A 20273-nucleotide genomic window follows, 5' to 3' on the forward strand; every position below is an offset into this window, starting at 1 on the left:
AAACACACAATGTACTCAAATAAAATTTGATTATGGTATAGAGAAACAAGCATTCGGGCCATCTGCAACTTGGATTAAAATTCTTGAAGATATGAATAATTTAAATATAAAATCAGGTATCACATTTAAGATTGTTCATATAATCAATGGCTGTAACTTTCTATCGCGCGTTGCTATCGTATAATCATTCAGGTATTAACAAATACCATTACATAGATCATAGAATCCAGTATATAATGTTTTCTTAATTCATAAAAAATTGTGCAATGCAATTCGCAAGGCCAAATACTATAACGTATGTATACGATAGAACGTTGATAACAGTTAAACGATTTTCTTTCTTCCGTATTGCAAATTGTACAGCGCAGGGTAAAAATAAACAATAAAATAAGCCACCAAATGCGCCAACATACCTATGTGGAAATAAAATAGAACATTATCATCTCTTCCTGCCTATTCATAACGAGCAACAAGTTATGTTTTCTTAGGGGTGAATGTACGGTGTATAATGAGATTTTACAAATCATAAGGATTAAAAAGTGTAAAATGCATTCTAAATAGTAGTATTATATTGCATAGTGAAATTATGCTAACCTTACTATAGTTCCAACATTAGGAAAAAACATCGCACCAAGAACGCATACCGTGGTTAACAAAATATTAAATACAAGAACGTGTTTCCAACTAAAAATTGAATAAGTAATCATTAAGTTCATTCCCTTACTGGAAAAGATAAAATATATAAATTAATACAATAGTACAGAATATCACCTTGGATATTTCTCTCCATAGAGAGTACTCATTATTTTAATGCGAGCAGCAAATGCTATAATTGGGCACGTAACGATATTCTGGATCAATAAAGTTAATCTACCAAGAAACGACATTATATCATCGGGTCCAAAATTATCCAGGAAAACCTATAACAATTTCAATGTAATACTTAAATCTCCCAACTAAACGCCATTCTGATTTACAATAAATTGTAAAGCTACCAAAACATTGAACAAATTCGTTACACTTACAGACTGAATACACTGTGCAGATAACGGAAATTTAATGATAAATAACATTCCGACCAGTAGGTACGTCACACAGCTACATCCATACGCGATTGTCAGATCTCTAACCTATTATCAAAATCATAATTTGCAAAGGTTAATCACGAATGTGGCTATTTCGGTAATTTCAGTTCGTAAACTCGTAATTGAGATACTACTATTTACAGTATTTTGGGGATTACGATTGCACTGAGTTACGGGCAAGAGGTTGGCATGAATAGAAAACGCTGTAGAAACAACACCCGTCACGATCGGAAAAGTTGGTAAGGCTACTAAAAATAAAAATAATAGGCTACAGTTAGTATCAGAGCGCAATACAGTTGTCGCAAAAATAACAATAACTAATTCATACAAGTAATATATTCATTGCATCCAGTATTGACTACATTCTGAGTTTACATTATAAATACACTAATAGTAGATTTTCAATTATTGATATAATTTAAATAGTAGAGGTCAGTAATACGAGAAAATAATGTCGGAAAATTAAATAAACATCTGTAACCTACATTCGAAATTCGCGTCAACAGTTGATGTCCAGAAACTGCTCTTGATAATAACGAAAATTACCATATAGATAGATGATAGTATACCTACGAATCATCAAATTACAGAAACATTGTTATTGTAAAGTATTTATCGTAAGTAATGATCATTAAATATCCTCTTTTAAGGGGGCTGACTATTACAACCTCTTATAAACTTGATGCAGATTAATTGATATTTTACAATATAATAAAAATCGTTCTATAACTTATTTTAAGATAATCAATAATGACTAATAGCTAAAAGTATGTATTAATTGCTTGCTAACTTAATTCTTAAAGTTATCTATGTGAAATTGTAGATCGAACAGCTATCGATTACGTATTGCATAAAATTAACAGCTGATATGAAATGAATAAATCTAAATCTAAACGTGCACTCTGTATTACTTAGTACGCAGTTTGTCCTTTAGCCTTAGCTATGCATCGAATACTGTCTTATAATTTGCAATCAAATAGCAAATAGTTAAACTTCTTACCTATCGAACTTAATTTATTGAAAATTACGGGCGATGGAAGATTCAATATCGGAAATAGAATTAATATTAAATATAATGGAACGGTCTGTGTTTGATTCCAATATTGATTAAATAACAGATCGTCATCAGTTTCTGTCCAATTACTCCCAAAATTGCTACTATTGACAGTCCCAACCGCAGGACATACAACTTCTGTTGTTTTATTAAATTAAAAGAGTCCAATCATTATTTAGGTTGCAATTATAACTATTTTACATTAACTGTGGCTTATCAATTTTTATGTTGCATTGTAAGAATATTATACATTGCATAAATAAATTATAATATATAAGACTGCTTACTCCACGGTATCATAGACAGCGCATTAAGCAACCTGTATTTACTTTAAAATTTACAAAAGCTATACGATTATAAATTATATTTCCAATAAATATGAAAATATACTTACCATTCATGTTGATAGAATTGCTAGAATTGCCATGGATATTTCTAATTATTCGATCTTAGTCAGGAAATAATAATTATTGTTATTATTATTATTTATTTATTTTATATTAATTTATATTATACTATGGAGTTTGAAATAATCTAAATGCATTAAGGTATATTTTTACGATACATAACTACCCAAATGTGCTAGTACAAAACTGTAAAGAGGACACGAGCTCTATAAATTCCATACAATCTTATGTGAAATAATTGTTTGATTAACGTAGAGGATAAAATACACTGCCGAAGTGACAGTTTTACAGCTATTGATGTTAACCTTTACGGGCAATATCAATACTAATGCTACGTAAAGTTACTGGTAAAAGCAGCGAACCTCGTATAAAGTATACCGTTGTATACAAAAAATTACTAGCCAAAATCCAATATATGAGACAGACACCAATTAAAACAATTGAAATGATTATACAACTGATTTTTTCACCGGTAGAACCAAGGAAATATCTTATAACATCATTGAAGTCTTTGTATCCATCCTTGCTCTCTGTGTTATTAAATTCAACAATGTAAATTTGAATTGAGATCAAAAGTATTTTCTACTATACAGAATGATAGAATAAAGTACCGTCGGATCATCAAGTTCAATCAAAATTAGTACATAGTTTTAAATTACGTTGAAGAACACAGACTAAAAGATCGCTCTTCAAGTGATAACACCAAGGGATAAATCTTTTATAAATAATTGATTACACCACTGAATCACAATCGATCTTTTAATGGTATTCAATATCACTTTTACTATTTGCTAATTAGGCTTCAAAATTGCTAATACATTCGTATATGATAACGTGAAAGAAAGAAGTCCATTGCTCATATAGTAATGCTAACCGAAATGTCGCGCGCCTTCAACTACCAAATAGCAAGAGTAGAGAAGGGTAAGATTGACCAATACTATCAATAATGGACCTAAAATTAAACCAGCCTGAATAAAGAAAGAAATGGCGTCTTCATCATTTACGTTTATCAACACAATAATTATAATTTATAGTAAACGACTATAGTAGAAAATAGCTACTATACAAGCTTCAAGGTATACAAGTGCCATAAATTATACTTTGACAATTTATACTGAAGTAAATGCTAGTAACAATGCTATCAGTGGAATGTATCTCATCAACATATTATCTGTTATACTGTATCATGAAACCAACAACTGTAAAAATTGACCTGCGTAAGCTTCTCGAATTTCTTAATAACATTTAATTTAATTCAGTATAACAAATTGTTCACTAAAAATTATACTTATCCATTGACAGAGTATAATCATCCATGATAACAAGCGCAAGAAATACCTTTCCAATAGCCCAAGGTATAGATAGGAGAGATGTCCCTAAAGTTAGGTTCCAAATTGTGAATCTAAATTACATGAGTGGAAGACTGAATATTAATTAAGAGTGAAGTAAGTATACTATTTAAGTGAATCTAGGAGCTGATTATTGCTATAGATATTATTGGCGCTATATTAACTACCGTGATTGTGGTTACTGTAGTGCCTACAGGAAAGAAGTATTGTTGAAGCCAAGCGAGTTATACGTATCATTAAAGGCCTTTGAATTGTGTAGTACGAAAGTTTATTACAGAAGTTATTAATCTACTCCCAAGTGATCTGCATCACTTTTGAGTATATGATTCAAGTGCGTCCTCTTTTCAAGATGCTAACAACATACTCGTATAGTACAAGAATGAAATACAAGCCATCGTCTGACATTAAGATAGTATCTTCCTAGTAATAAAGATTATTTTCAAGTTTTCAAGTCATTGAAAATAATGTTGATAACTGTACGTACTCAGAGCTAGATCGACTCGTATAACGTTATATTTGTTAGTATCATAAAAGGTCCTGCAACATTACTCTGCGACTATTTGTTGCTGAATTCATTTTATTCAAGAGTATCGATCCAATACGGCATACGTGTTCCTATTATTTGCCGCGATACTATCGGGTTTCTAATCGATCTAGATCAGATAGTACTGTACGACTGATTATTGCTGAATTTCATTGACTCCAGATTATCGATCCATGCCTGTACATGTATCCATACTATTTTCCATGATCAAATTACTTGATGATACCAACAACATCGGCTGGAGTACAATAATGAAATGCATGCTATGCTAAGCATCGATTCTCTCATCCAGCAAAGATTTGCATACCCATGTCAGGAAGGAGTGCTAGTTGAAAGAGAGGAACGTCCAATGGCTGTTCAATGCCCCAAAATGGCAAGGCTTGTCATTTTGGGGGTCATTCTACTCTACTCTATTACCAGAATTTTACACCGCACTGTACAAAACCAATCTGGCAATTTATGTGGATAAGAATTGTGGAGAGCTGAAATGGCCAGTAAAAATAGTCGGTCTGGCCATTTCAGTAGACTGAGCTAGGGACCAGTAAAACAGTAGTCCCTGAAGTGAACGATCATTTCCGTGATGAGTTATTTTTATGGTTCAAGTATGAATATGAACTTTTGCAAAGGGAAAATTTTCACAATTGTACCTATTGATAGCTAGCTTGATATTGTCATCATGACTGATCAATGGATGATAGACGTTGTAAAGTTGATGACGGAAGGAGGGAAATATTGGTGGTGTAGTCGCTGACTCGACACGAGTTTTTGGGTTTTACTCCATTAGAGTATCTCTTGTACAACATACTATAAAATTGTCTTTTCATCCCATCTGAATGATACGGTCAAGGGATAACAATCATACTAATAGTATTGTTGATGTTCTCCTTGGCATGGACTCATCCTATTACTGTACATACATGGTGACCAAGCTACTCTGTTTGCCATCCTTTCCTTTCTTAGCAGGAACTTGATTTGCTTGAAATTCTTTCAGGTGACCGTCAGCCATTGTATCCTTGATCTGCAAAGTATTTTAGAATAGAAATACGCGTGGATCGATTAGAATTTTGAGTCGATGATTGCTCGATTAATCTCTTCGTCGTCATACAGTATTGTAGCCATATGGATCACTGCCTTGCATGATATCATCCACTTGGAAATGCAATTGATCGTCCTTTGCCTATCATGAAATCATCAATATACAACCTTACCGTTCGGCTCCCTGTGCTTTTGCTGTCTTCCGGTAGACCGTCAACGCCATTTTCCTCTAACTTGATCTCAATCATTTTGCTCGCCATCTCATCTCGCTCGCTCGGCTTGCGTGGCTTTCCCTATCGACTGGTGGCCCTGCTGGCAATATTCTCTCATACGATGTCGTCTACAGTATATCGATCCACAAGTCCAACATGGGTAACCGGACTGAGGGCCCATTACGGTCACCAGGGTGGGCCTTGTATGGACTTGTACGATGTCGCCTATTTCTACCCATGGGTAACGGAATGAGGGCCCACTACGGTCACCAATGTGGGCCTTGTATGACATGTACTAGTACATGGACTTGTAGAAATATTCTCATACGATGTCGTCTATTTCTACCCATGGGTAACCGGAATGAGGGCCCACTATGGTCACCAGTGTGGGCCTTGTATGACATACGTCATGGACTTGTAGAAAAATTCTCATAGGATGCTATTTCGCCTACTGGGCTAAGCCATGGGCATCGAGAACTGCTCTAAAATTAATTGTTCTATACTATGTCGTCTATTCCCACAAGTCCATTGCCTGTCGGGCCCGGTATGGGGGGATCAACCGGTACCAGGACTGTAATGAGAACATGGAAATGATCAAGAGACCCTCTATGATAGAGGGTCTGTAGTCCTGTCCATCTGTAGACCACCATCCTGGTCCTGTTGTGAAATGATGCCATCAACAATATACCATAGAAAAGTATAGTATCCACTACAGTCATGATTACAACAGCCAGAATGTCTTCCTTGATCTATAATTAGCTCCCAAAGTACAGAAAACATGGAGATTTTTCAATGGGGTTAAAGCGTTGCAATGAGTAGACTAGAACGGAAAGCAGCGCCTAACAGCTTTCAATGGGTCTCTAGTCCTGTCCATCTGTAGACCGCCATCCTGGTCCTGTTGTGAAATGATGCCATCAACAATATACCATAGAAAAGTATAGTATCCACTACAGTCATGATTACAACAGCCAGAATGTCTTCCTTGATCTATAATTAGCTCCCAAAGTACAGAAAACATGGAGATTTTTCAATGGGGTTAAAGCGTTGCAATGAGTAAACTAGAACGGAAAGCAGCGCCTAACAACTTTCAATGGGTCTCTAGTCCTGTCCATCTGTAGACCGCCATCCTGGTTCTATTCTGAAATGATGCCATCAACAATATACCATAGAAAAGTATAGTATCCACTACAGTCATGATTACAACAGCAAGAATGTCTTCCTTGATCTACTGTACAATAAGCTCCCAAAGTACAGAAAACGTGAAGATTTTTTCAATGGGTTAAAGCGTTGCAATGAGTAGACTAAAACGGAAAGCAGCGCCTAACAGCTTTCAACCAAGGAAAGACGGACGGAAAGGACCGGGCTTGAGCAAAAAGGAGAGGGCCCATTCTCTTACTGGTCATTTGACTAGACCAGCTCACTGCAATCGTACACTGTACTGTCAAAAGTGACCTCACTTGGCTGCTTACGAGCGCTCACTTAACAGTACAGTGTGCGCTTTTAGAGTTAGAGTAGAGTTGAAATGACTGTCCACTTGTACACTTAATGGACAGTACAGTAGACTAGGAATTGGCTACCTGGGTAGTTTAGCCAATCCACGGGCGTTTCTCGTCCAGGCCAACGTGGAGAGGAGTGGAAAAGCATACTAGCTCAATATCCATCCCCAATGATTGATCATTCTTGACTCTAATTTGCAATATTGAACCTTCTATCTCTGCAATTTCTTTCCAAACAAGTAGTATACAAGGCAATAGGCAGAATTGATGGCTTCCTTGGGTAATCTAAGCCACAAGTAAGAGATTGTAAAAGCATGCTATCAATAGATCGATTGTAGCAGCGTGTAACGAGTCGCGATTGGCATTTTGCAATCATGCTCAAGCATCATCAATTTAATTCCATCGTCAACGCTAGATAGGCATCCAACTCACTGTATTCCGTAGAAAAGATTTTTATTCCATCTCATAATGGATTAGACTGCTGTACATTTGCTCGATAAACGGCCAATAGGCAATACGCTTCTACCTGTCAATCATGCACTATGAATATGCAACATAGTGTGCGAGCTTCATAGACAGCTGAACTTGATTCCTTTCCAATCGATGTCGTTTGAAGATCGGTGCTAAGAATACATACTGATGTGTTTAGACTTTACAGATATACACAGGACAAAGAAAAAAGGTTACTCTAAACTAGTAACAACTAATTGAAAAGCCTCTACTATGGGCACTCTCTATAGTCGAGACTGCACTTACCTGGCTGAGCAACTTCAAGTTGATTCTTGACACATAGACCTGCAACTACGGGATAGCATTTTTTGTTTCACTCGAATGTTCTCCCCATCAACGCAACGTCAAAGTTACTAGCTCTAAATGAACAACTAGCTGAGATGTAGAATCCTATGCTATGTTGCACTCTCCATAGCTGTCATGTACAATTCATCTCTTGATCATTCATCATCGATCGCCATTGATACACAATCGTAGACTATACTGCAACTTTTGAATCAAACATTTCTTCTATACTTTCTGACTTATTCGTGTAACATGTATAATTTGTTCCTGCTAGGATATGGCATCAATCAGTTACAAATGTGTTACATCGCTATCCTTTTATTATACCTGCAATCAATTCGGTAAGTCTATTCTACATCAATAAGAGCTCTTACTTTGTCAGAATTATGTACAACACAGCGTATTCGATGATTATCTTTGCAAACCTATTTACTATGGATAGGCTATCACTTCGGCTGTATCTCCTTGCTGTCAATTAAAAAGATCATATTGTAGGTAAGGTATCTTTCTGCTTAAAATTGTTCCAAGTAGTCATTGCTGTCATCTATCGTAGCCATCATGGATTGGATGAAAACCTTCACCTGCCAAAAAATAGAAATAATACTACTCTCGATAGCAGTTTACATAGGATAATGCCCATGAAATCGATTGATATAATACACTTTGGACTAATGAACACAAATATTGCCCCGAACATCACGCTGAACGATTTCTTGACTTCATTTTTTTTGTAGTAATACCAAACTTGTAAATAAAATCAACCACCGTATTTATCCTCGTATGTATAAAGGAATCATTGTCAACAGTGATGGTTCAACGATTCGAAGTAGACTAGTCAAGCCCTTTCATGTAGTTCAACTTCCTTTAGATCTCAATCAATTAAGCGAGAAAGAACGACTGCAACGACTTAAAAAGTTTCAAGATCAGAAAGAAATTATATACGAAGACATACTAAGTGGCGAAGAATTTGACCATGAAGCTGTCACCAAGTTGATTACTAAAAATACACGTAAAAGCAAAAAGTAAAGAAGAAATTGAGCATAGGTAAAAGTCGTTCAACATCACCTAATCTTGTCACAAAAGTAGCACAACTTGATTCAATGAGCGACAACGGTAGTATGAGACATCGACTTGTAAATTGTCGTATATCGTATGTGTGATTCGATGCTCATCTTCTTATAATGTCCTAGACTGACTGAATTTCTCTGTCATTTTAGGGGCGAGATCTTGCTACTAGTCTGGCTTAAGCTGATTATTCTTATTAATACCTATTGAATCTCTTTGCATAAGAAATTAATTGATATCTGTTGCTTTTAATGGAATAAGAAAAGATATAAATTCACTTTTAAGAAAAATAACTCTAATCTTATGAAGAGTTCGTTACCATCAAAGGTACAATGTACCTGATACATGCAATCGATAAATAAAGTTCATCTATAAAAGCATTATTATTAAACCATGACTGCTTGGATCCAATAAAAATCATCTTGCGGGTTCACAAGAATGTTCTCTTTAATACTTGATTTGTCTGGCTTCAGCCAGACAAATCAAAAATTTGAAGGAAATGGTAAGCGATGGCTATTATGGGTTAGCGAATGAAGACAAAATGATCAAGAATTGATTTTGAGTAATAAGTTGGCCTATCCAAAAATGGCAGCACCTATTGACTGTCTAACCCTATAGAGTATAGCGATACCGACAGTTTACTACTAATGCTTTGCTTCAAGAAAGCGTACAGTTCTTCCTAATAAAATTCACGATTACTATAGAAAACGATAAATTACCCTGATTCTAATTGACGGTAGAGATAGATAATGTTGACAAGTACAGTAGTGAGTGATTTATACTTTGCGTATGTTGTAAGAGTTTCCTTTTATTGCTACCTTAATATTCCCGTGTAACTTTGAAATCAGCAATGAAAAAAGGTCGCTGAAGAACCTTAAGCAGCAAATATGGCTAGAAAATGATGCCTTCTATAGTTATTTAGCTGTATATTGAAATAGGATGGAACGATCTACTAAATCATGGTTCATATTCGCCTTCAAGTCTACAAGATATTTGATAGTTTTAGGTCTGTGTTGCGAGGCAATAAAGGATTTTTACGACTTACGGTATAATTAAGTACTGGTAAACTACCCACTTGATAGGATGGAGGGTATCCGATCGCAAGAAATACTAGGGACTACTCAAGAGAAGAGAAGTTCGGTAGTCCCTGGAATACGTACAGTATATTTGAAATCAATATTATAGCAAGAGAATTAATTGCCCTCTAGCATGTGATGATTTTTTGGAGATCCATTTGAATATCTGTAAAGCAACTTCGTACAGTATTGTGATTGTAGACTACTGTATTAGCCATCTTTACTATGATATACGGTAGTGTCGTTTCTATATGTATCTTATGATATATTTAGTAGCCTACAATTATACACTGCACTGGTAGACTCTATACTAGAATACAAATGATTATGCACAGAAAGATGTTGAGCTACTAATCAGTTTTGAGGTAAAAATAGAACTATAAATCATATATTAGGATATGGTTAGTCATTGCACTTTGAGTGCTAGGAATAATGCCTGCGCAAATACTGTAATCGTTTCCAATTTGGATTAATTATGGTCCGATGTAAAATAAGGTAAAATGTTATTATGCAGATTGTAACTGCGAAGGCTACGGAGAGTATAAAAGCAGGCGACATTAGATTATCTGATTGTTCTTTCTAGAAATCTTTCAGGTATTCGGCTAGAGTCGAGTGTGTGTGTAGCTAATCTTTGTATTAGATCTAATAAAGTTGTCATTTCTACCAATTTAAATTTTCGTGATCGGATTTTATCACGATATCTTACAACGTCAAATGCGCTAAGGTTATGGTACAAATCGATCATTAAAGTAGAGCATCGCCATAATCTATTATATATTTATTATTATTGCCGTACAGAAATTAATTCATTCTATGCCAATCTAGTACAGTCTTGAAGAAATGATATGGACAAGAATTTTCATTTCTTGACAACTTACAAGAATAGCCTATTTTAGACGCAATATTGCGATATCATAACTATTCATCCATAATTACTAATACCACTACTTAAAGCCAACACACGATATACTGTAATAGCAGAATCGAAATGACAATGCGCTAACTGATTCTAAATTACGGCTAAGCTTAGAAGAAGATCGATTCGGCACTGTTTATTTAATATTTAAGAAGAAAGAATCGTATGCAATGCTCTACTAAGCTTTCCAATCTGGCTAGATTATCCTTGAGAAAAGGCTCCCAGATGTCCTAATATCAGTCGTGAATTTAAGGCGTTGGAGCCAAAAATAAAGCAGCACATACCGACATACAGTATCCTTGGCCAGAATTACAAGCCAAAAGCGTCCCTGGAGTACCCACACCAGCGGTTACAGTACCTGCAACAAGTAAAATCGGATATTAGAGCAAAAGTATTCATTTTATGTGAACGTTATAATGGCTTTAGACTGAAATTTTAAATTTTAATCCACAAATGGCCTTGGCTATTAAAAATATAACGTACTTTAATTTAAATATTCCTAAATGTCGTTCAAAAACAATGACTTATGAAAACGCTTGACGTTATCCCAGCGGGTAAAATATCTCGACTATATTATTATTACGGTATCTACGCCAAGCTTGCAAGATATTGATATTTTCCACTCCAATAAAATGTAATTTTTGATGCCTTTTCTATCCGATAGGTATCATTCCATTCTACGAGTATGCTATCGATGCATTGCAAAATAAATAGCAATCAACCTGCAACGGATCCAAAAAATGCATAGCATGTCACCCAGCCACCATTGCAAGCGGTTTGGCAAAGCCCATATGTCAGTAAACCCGCTTCTGAAATGGAAATTTGCATCTGCAATATAAGGATAAGGACAATTATAGTTTGAGCTCGAAATTTCATTTTCTTTCTTTGCTACGAGAGGATTTCCAGATGATAATGTAGAAATGGTTATGAAAGTGTTGTTATGCTTGAAACTTCAGTGCACCCCAAGGAGAGATGAAGGAAATTTTTTTCTGTCCTCTCTTTTTCCTAGACACTCAACAGCGAAACTATTTTCCAAATCGCATCGTCAGCAGTTTTATTGTACTGTACTGTACTACTCTAACTGTACACAAAGTGTAGTACGGTACAGTAAAGCTGCTGACTGCGTTTTGGAAAAGAGCTTCTATAGCTTGGCTGTTTAAAACTGTAAATAACACTTTAACAACCAATAAACTGTAGCTTAAATACCGCAAGCTCAGACTCCACCCATTTTCCACGTTAGCAAACTTAACTGGTCCTTGCTTTTGAACGTTTTTCAATCACGAACTACGCTAAAATGAAGCAGAATTTTGAAAAATCTGTCTTCATTTCCATCTTCCATACAATGGAAGTAAGTCTCTTACCGTAGTCCGCTTTGCACTCCGCCAGTTCAAACGACTTTATACTGCTAAAAAATGACGAAAGTAGGAAAAAAAAAATGCACCCTTTCCAATGTTTACGCATTACTACGAAAGTATTTTTCCTTTTGTCTAAGTGTAGAATGATGTTGTCAATAAACAATGAGATTCTCAATTTTTTCTTGATATTGTTCCGCATCATAGTCAATTAAACTGGCAATACGGTAATTTAAATTTTCGATTATATTCTGCTAGCGTATTGTTGATTGTTATATTACTTCCGGTAGTTAACAGCATCTAATTCTGCTAGAGGGTAGAGAGAGAAATGGGACAAATTCAATTTTCTCGTCTTGATGAAAACAAGACTTTTTCAAGCACAGTCTTATTTTGTCTGGTACTCGAGATTCGTTGCATAAACTTCTAAAAAATGGACTATAAAATGAAAAAGGTTAAAAAAAAAAATGAATTATTCAAGCTATCAATTGTGTCTGGTATTTGGGATTCATTAAAGGTCCAATAAACCAATGCATAAGAGGCGATAATTAAAATAGTGAAAAAATCGTTCTATTCGTCTCATCAGCATTATCTGGCGTTTTATCCTCATTCATAAATACAGACAGTAGTGATCATGAAGTAAGCTGTAATTAATCAAGTATTAAAGTTATCAAAGGTGGCCTATTAAGGCTTGACGGTGTAAAATCTAAATTGACAGACCTGTTAAAGGTCAAGATCTAATAAGAGCTACGTGAGTACAAATTATTCCAAATTATCGTCGCGAAATCGTATAAAAATTGCAGTTAATGGAGTAAGATTGAATAGTGTAATGTGTAAATTAATTAATTTATCATGGTTATTTATTAATAAATAATAAATGAGCTATAATCGTTTAGAAATATTGTAGGAACTTGTTATCTTCCTTTCTAGTTCATCTGTTAAGACTTCACGTTCTAAATTCTCGATGGATTGATCACAGATAAAAGGGATACTCCATACGCGGATAATATTTACCAATTGCTGACTTTTTCATCAAGATTATCTGTGACTAATACTGGCGCATTTTGCATAGTGGCCATGATGGCTTGTTTTCGCTGAAATCCTTTGCAAGTGAAAGGCTGAATGATAACAGATTTATTTTATCATAGTGAAACTACCAAGAATTACTGACTAAACTACAGTATATTTATTCATTAAATGCCAATAAACAAGCTGTAATCAAAATTATCATTTCTCACATATCGCCAAGACTATCTGTGTCTAATGCTCACAAGTCTTGCATAGTGGCCACGATGTTTTGTTTTTGCTGAAATTTTTTGCAAAAACAGAAAAACTGAATGATAACACATCTTTTTATCGTAGTTAACGTAACAAGAATCGCTGACTAACCAATACCATAATTATCCCTTTAAAAGCCAAGAAACGAGCTGTAATTACAATAAACACTTATTCAATACAATTTCATGTAAAAGAAAGCATTTAAATTAATAGCCGTACTGGCTCCATTAGCAATTATTTTTATTCGAGCTGTAGAGATCTAGCCTACAATGTAGTCTGAGATTGCAAGATATGATATAAAGTACCGTACGATATACGTAAAGTCTTACATTACATTGCATTACATCTCAATGCTAATCGACAAGGAAGAGGTTCGCAAAATAACATACTAAACACATCACATTCTTGTTTCTGAGCTGCGACTAAAGCAATAAGGAAATGTTACCAGTTATAGTTGCGAAGAACCTATCACATATCTTATCAAAAAAATGCTCTAAATGTCGTAACATCAACAATTTTATGAGTATAACCTAGAAAAAAATCCTACACATACCATCATACATGCTGCGCTTAACTAATTATCATATATCACCAAGTTTTTATACTAAAGAGTATGACGACGGGTAAAGGAACTTTAGTTGATAAAAATGAACAGTATTAAAAAGATTAAAAAGATACAAGATTTTCGAAGTTTGACTAATGCTTTAGCAATAGCTCTTTTATATTGGTTCCTAATTTAATATAGATTGATAGAACAATATTAAAAAGATCTCTATACTATTAAAGAAAACTTCCGATTTCTGTATGTTTATCCGTAAACTCCAAAAGCTGAGAGTGAATAGTTGTGTTTGCAGAGGAAACTGTCAGGTACATATACAACATACGGTCTATATGGAGAGAAAATATATTATTGTAGGCGTTAGTTTCAGCGAGGGCTTATAGAATCGAGCATCCATAACTATTGTAATAATAATACAATTCATTTTAAAAGATATTGATATTTTTATGATGCTACACATTGAAGGAAAATACCGTGATGAGAATCATTTAATTAAGCTCCTATTATAATCTTGAATTTATTTACATCGTTTTATAGAATATTTTAAAGTATTTTTGCAAGCTCTTTCGAGCTAGCGTTGTGATCCTATGTAAGCTGAGATAATACTGAATGTATCAGTATCCTATATGAAAGCAAGCGATTTGAAATCATATTAGTTAGCTGGGATATTAACAATATAATAATCACTGGTGTGATGATATGGATCTAGATCTTCATAAAAGCGATTGTTACAATAATTAGAAATTTATGGATGAAATTTCGCGTAGATTTTTTATATGTGCTACGTATTTATTCACTCTTACATAATTAGTGATTTAGTACCCATCCTACACAATACTGTATATTGTACACATGGTGGGATGATGGTAAGCCCAGCAAGTAGAGTAAGACATCTTCCGAATATGAAAGCATTCCCCGTTTTATGTTGTTCCAAAATGTTGCTCTTCAACATTTATATATATTTATTATATTTATATGTAATTAGTCTTTGATCAGAAGCTGTAGTATACCGAAGTATTGGAAATAGATTCTTAGCTATGAATAGTATAACGTTCCACGGACTGTAAATTTTAACGTATGAAGATGCTGGACTGGAGAACAGATGACTATGTACAATTGCACATGGCATGATCAGCAAGAATCTACTAAAGCGTAGCTCAGGTAGGCTGTAAATCAGAGCAGTAGCGGTTTCGAAAAGAGATTAGAAAACTAGACTGTATTCGATTGTGACCAGGTAGTGCTAGGTCTTGATATACATGCTAAAAATTATATCCTGAAAGGCTAAAATTAATCACAGTGACCTAACGGCAAAATTCGATCAAAATTATTCCTTTATTCTCTAAATGAAAGAAACACATGTCAAGATAATTTATTAAAATATTGAATACTTCGATTTAAAAAATTAAAGAATTTCTTTTCAGATACCTTCTACAAAGTACACGATGTGAATATCACAGTAACATACGCCATGATCAATAATAACTGTATGGTTTAGTGATACTGAGCTGTAAAAGCATCGAAGTTAACACCACTTCGAGTTCGTATGGTAAAGTTTTTATGATAATAGATATAACACCTGGTTTTTACTCCTATCATGTATAGCATTAAAATGTATAATTTTCCAATAATATCGATAATCTCGTCTAAATATTTTCAAGTAAGAAACTGAATATTTTTACTATATTACATTTACAGGAAAGGAAAAGTTACAAAACTAAATTTGACTATCAATATCATTATGTTCATATTTCATTGCACATTAAATAAATGAGATAGTCAATTAATTGAATATCGTTACATAGAGTATCACAGTATGCTGACCCTAACAAAGAAATACATACAGTCAAGTCAAGCAAGTCAAAGTATTTAGATAAATTAGAGTACATCCGTTCTGAACAATGGTTTAGTAATGCATCGGCGTAAAGATATTTTTCTTGCTGTGTAACATGAGCCATAAATATCCCGGATGTCTTTGTTACATGCCGTACTAAATAATTGCATTAACAGACTGATGCAGTATGATACAGAATATATTACAAGATCAAAGTTTAAACAGTGTGATAGATCTGATTTTAATTTTATGCCCTTAAATATAATGGCATAAATCACCAATATTTAAATAATTTTTCCTTTAGTGGCTAACCCTTGAGATATCGTACAGTAGTATTATTCAATAAAAATTTGAGAAATAAAATTGCTTAAGCCTAGAACCATAATCAATCCCAAAAAAGTAGTCATTGGCCAAAATAATCGATCTTCTTTCTTCATGATATAATATGTCACTACGCATGGCAGTGTAAAGCAATAGAAAAGGCTACCGAAGGCTCCAGAATATCTATCAGAATACGACATTAAGATTTAAATAAATTGCAACGTCTTGTTCAAGAAAAATATTATCAATAACGCCTAGATATTAAACAGATACATCAAACTTCTCAAATTTATCCTACCTCATAATAGTTCCAACTTCAGGAAAGAATACAGCAAATAAAACGCATACAGCCGTTACGAAGCAATTCCAAATGAAAATATGTCTAAAACTGAATAGTACAAAATTTTAAATTAACCGTCATATGCAACTAATCTCACATAATAAGAAAAATTTACCTCGGATAAAATGCACCAAAGATCACAAGCATAACCTGAGCCCTCATGATGTACAGTAACAAAGGGAATATTGTAATAATTTGTAACATTAATCCGAATCGACCCAAAAAGGATAAAATGTCATCTGCAGGAAAATTATCCAGAAATATCTAAAGTAATAAAAGTTATTGCTATAATTGAATAACGAACGTGACGAGAGTAATAACATTGGGTAATCTTATATTTTTTCCTCTCTGGTCGATGATAACTGCCTACACTTCATATCATACAGTATCAGTTTTAAAAATTGAACTTACAGATTCAATACATTTATCTTTCGGTAATGGAAAGCACAAATAAAATGTTAACCCAATTGTCACGTAAGTTATGCAGGAGCATACATAGGCAATTGTTAGATCTCTGACCTTTAACATGGAGATTGAAATCAATTTGAGATCTTTATCAGTTAGTTTTTAACATGAATGAGCAAAAACTTACATTATTCTCAGGGTGTTTCTGACAACGAAGCACTGATAACACGCCATTGTGTGTAAAAAAAGCCAATGACATCATCCCTGTTACAGATGGGAAACCAGCTTCGGCTACTAAATTATTACAGATAGCTTATCAGTAAGATTTTAAATTAGATATCGACAGTATTCATTTATTAACTATACTAAAACCTACGCGATGTCCCAGGAACATTCCAATGAATACCCCAACCAATAGATTTCCAAATTACAAATGCAAGCATGTATATTGATACTACTGTACCTAAAGATTTATACGAGTGTATAGATTATATTATCACATATCGATAATTTTAATACATAGCATTGGTATAGTTTCCGCTATAAAATAGCAATAGAGATTTAATTACCTAAGGAGTTAAATTTAGTAAAAAATGTAGGAGAGCGAAAGCAAGATATGGGCAAAATGATTAAAATTGCAAAGAGAGGCACGGTGGCCGTCTTATTCCATATCCTGTGAAATAGTCGGTCCTGCTCTGACGTTGAAGCTTGATCAGTAAGTGAATAATTGCTAAGCGAGGGACATAGCAATCCTGTATTCAATAAGAGTATACAGTTAACGAACTCAATCTCATATCATTATGTAATTTCGCAAAGTGGTTCTTTAATTGAAGAAGTTAGAAACTGTTAACTGAAGATAAAATAACAGCTTGCTTGGCGTCAACTAGCAGCTACTTTTAGCTATGATAGTAAAGACTTACAATTATCAGAATTACCTACCTTTATAAGTATAAGTATAATTGTTACCACCCTGGATAGCCTTAATCACGGTTGTATTCCTTGGCTGTTGCATTTCTTTATGAAATGATTTCCATTTATAACATCAGTAATAAGATAAAATCATTTGATTAATTTGTTTTACCAGTAGATTTTTTTATAAATAAAACGATCTCATAGATTGTAGCTACTTCCACATACCATAAATATAAAATACGGTACTATACAAAAAATTTGATAGTAAGATCCATATCACAATTGATACACAGAACAGCGTTACAATAGAAAATAAAATACTGATGCGGGAACCCCATTGGCCAAGGAATTCACGACACACGTCTGAAAAATCGTTTACTTTACGAGGCTCTTCTATAATATCAATACAATTTACGTTATGATGCTGTAATATTAAACAGGAAATTGTGATATCTACCATAAATTAAAATGCACTCAAAGCAGCATTATTAGCAATAAAGAACTTTTAATGTATCTAAGGCATACAATATATACATATATATGTAAGTATTTATTCTTTACCACAGTGATTAACACTACGGACAATCAAGCAGCAAGTAAATAGCATAAGAGCATTCATGCCAACAATTGAAATGATACCCGCAAGGAGCCCTGACTGTATTTGAAGAAAAATAGTTAAAGAGCAGTTATAAAATGTATTCGCTTGATTGTGAGGCTTTAATCTACTCCAACTAACGTGTCTGTTAGCGTTTTCTTAATTGCAATTAATCAAATATGCTTGCAATAATAGCCATACCTTGCTAAGTGCCCAAGGGGTACTTAATAAAGATGTTCCCATTGTGATATTCCAGATAGAGAAACTGAGTGTGTTTTAATAGTAAAATAGATACCTTCTTAATATCGCTATTTTATCATCATAGTAATCAATAAAAACCGTGTTAATCCAATCAATCACTATTAGATATAATATTAGGCGTCATCTATGCCAGTAGTTGTCTGCATTTGAAGATCAAGTAATGTCGTACTATTATTTACGCGTATGGTACTACAAAAATCTTATCCCATGAAAGACGTTCCTTTATACACTAAACAAAACTTTTTTGAAAATTTAAGAATCACTTCTGTAACACTAGTATAATCCAAAATACTTTTAGATCAAAACTACTGATATTTGAACACACCATGATACAGGTCCTTGCTTACTTACATAGTGATAAAGCTACTTTGGGTCTTTGTCCTCTTCTGTAGATAAAATATATTTGTAGGAACAATCTGAATCTCCAGATCTTCATTGACTTCCTACGTTGCAAAATACAAATAATTGTTGTAGCACTGTAATATCAACATAACAATCATTAAATTATCTTATCTTTCAATAATGTAAAAAATTTTTAGTAACTTCAATTCTGGACAAGTTATATCATCACTAGCTACATATTAGGCTGCTGTTAATACGAATAACATTATGAGTTTAAGCACGGCCTATTAGTAGGGAGCCATATCACGTTGTAATTATTCAAGATTATTACAAGGCTAGAGCGGTCGATGATTTGATGGCCTGTCGAGACAATACGTCCATAAGTGACGACATTTACAATATTGATGTTTTTACGCAGCAATGTAACATAAAGAGTTATAGTGAGTGATATGACTCGACGGTGATTTATATCTACAACAGAACTGAAGAGGATTTTAGGCGTGATAGCTTATGATTGATCCACAGGATATATCACTGTTTATACACAATTAGCAAATACTGTGGATATACGAATAAACGTTTTCATTCGATTTGTAGTCTGACATCATGAGGAGTGAAAAATTGAATTTATGGTGCACTACAGAACCTGTAATAAATATTGAGTAATATATCTATCATTTGTAAAACCAGGAACGAATATTTAAGAAAATTAAAATCTCGCTAATTATAATTTCTTTGGAGTTAAAAAAACCTAACATGCACAGTATTACTATAGTTATTCCTTTGGTTTGCTAGCATTCACGTACGCGTACAAGGATGTTCTGTCTAATGTTAACTCAGTATGTGCAAGTGATATGAATTAGGAGTCGATCGCACATGTACTCCGTAAATAATGGTAAATTAATTATCGATCATTTATCGGCTACTGCAATTATCGTCGTTACTGTTATTCGAGGCTTGTACTGCAACAGATCATTGTTTGCTGGTTTCAATCCATACGTGTACGAACACGAATAAATCTACGCATTTATTCATTTTTAATTAAT

General features: G+C 34.0%; 1 protein-coding gene across 1 annotated transcript; it reads right to left on the reverse strand.

Moving 5' to 3' along the window:
* Positions 1-244: 244 nt before the first annotated feature.
* TRIADDRAFT_29059 (uncharacterized protein) lies at positions 245-18888 on the reverse strand (the record flags this gene model as incomplete). The annotated part of the gene is made up of 11 exons (XM_002115411.1): positions 245-413; positions 16671-16754; positions 16828-16976; positions 17124-17231; positions 17305-17408; positions 17494-17580; positions 17687-17869; positions 18057-18115; positions 18251-18419; positions 18591-18684; positions 18826-18888. Coding segments are annotated over 11 exons (1269 nt in total), but the record flags the coding sequence as incomplete, so codon positions are not given.
* Positions 18889-20273: the final 1385 nt, after the last annotated feature.

This window comes from Trichoplax adhaerens, genomic scaffold (assembly GCF_000150275.1).
Source record: "Trichoplax adhaerens TRIADscaffold_10 genomic scaffold, whole genome shotgun sequence".
Classification (NCBI taxonomy): domain Eukaryota; kingdom Metazoa; phylum Placozoa; class Uniplacotomia; order Trichoplacea; family Trichoplacidae; genus Trichoplax; species Trichoplax adhaerens.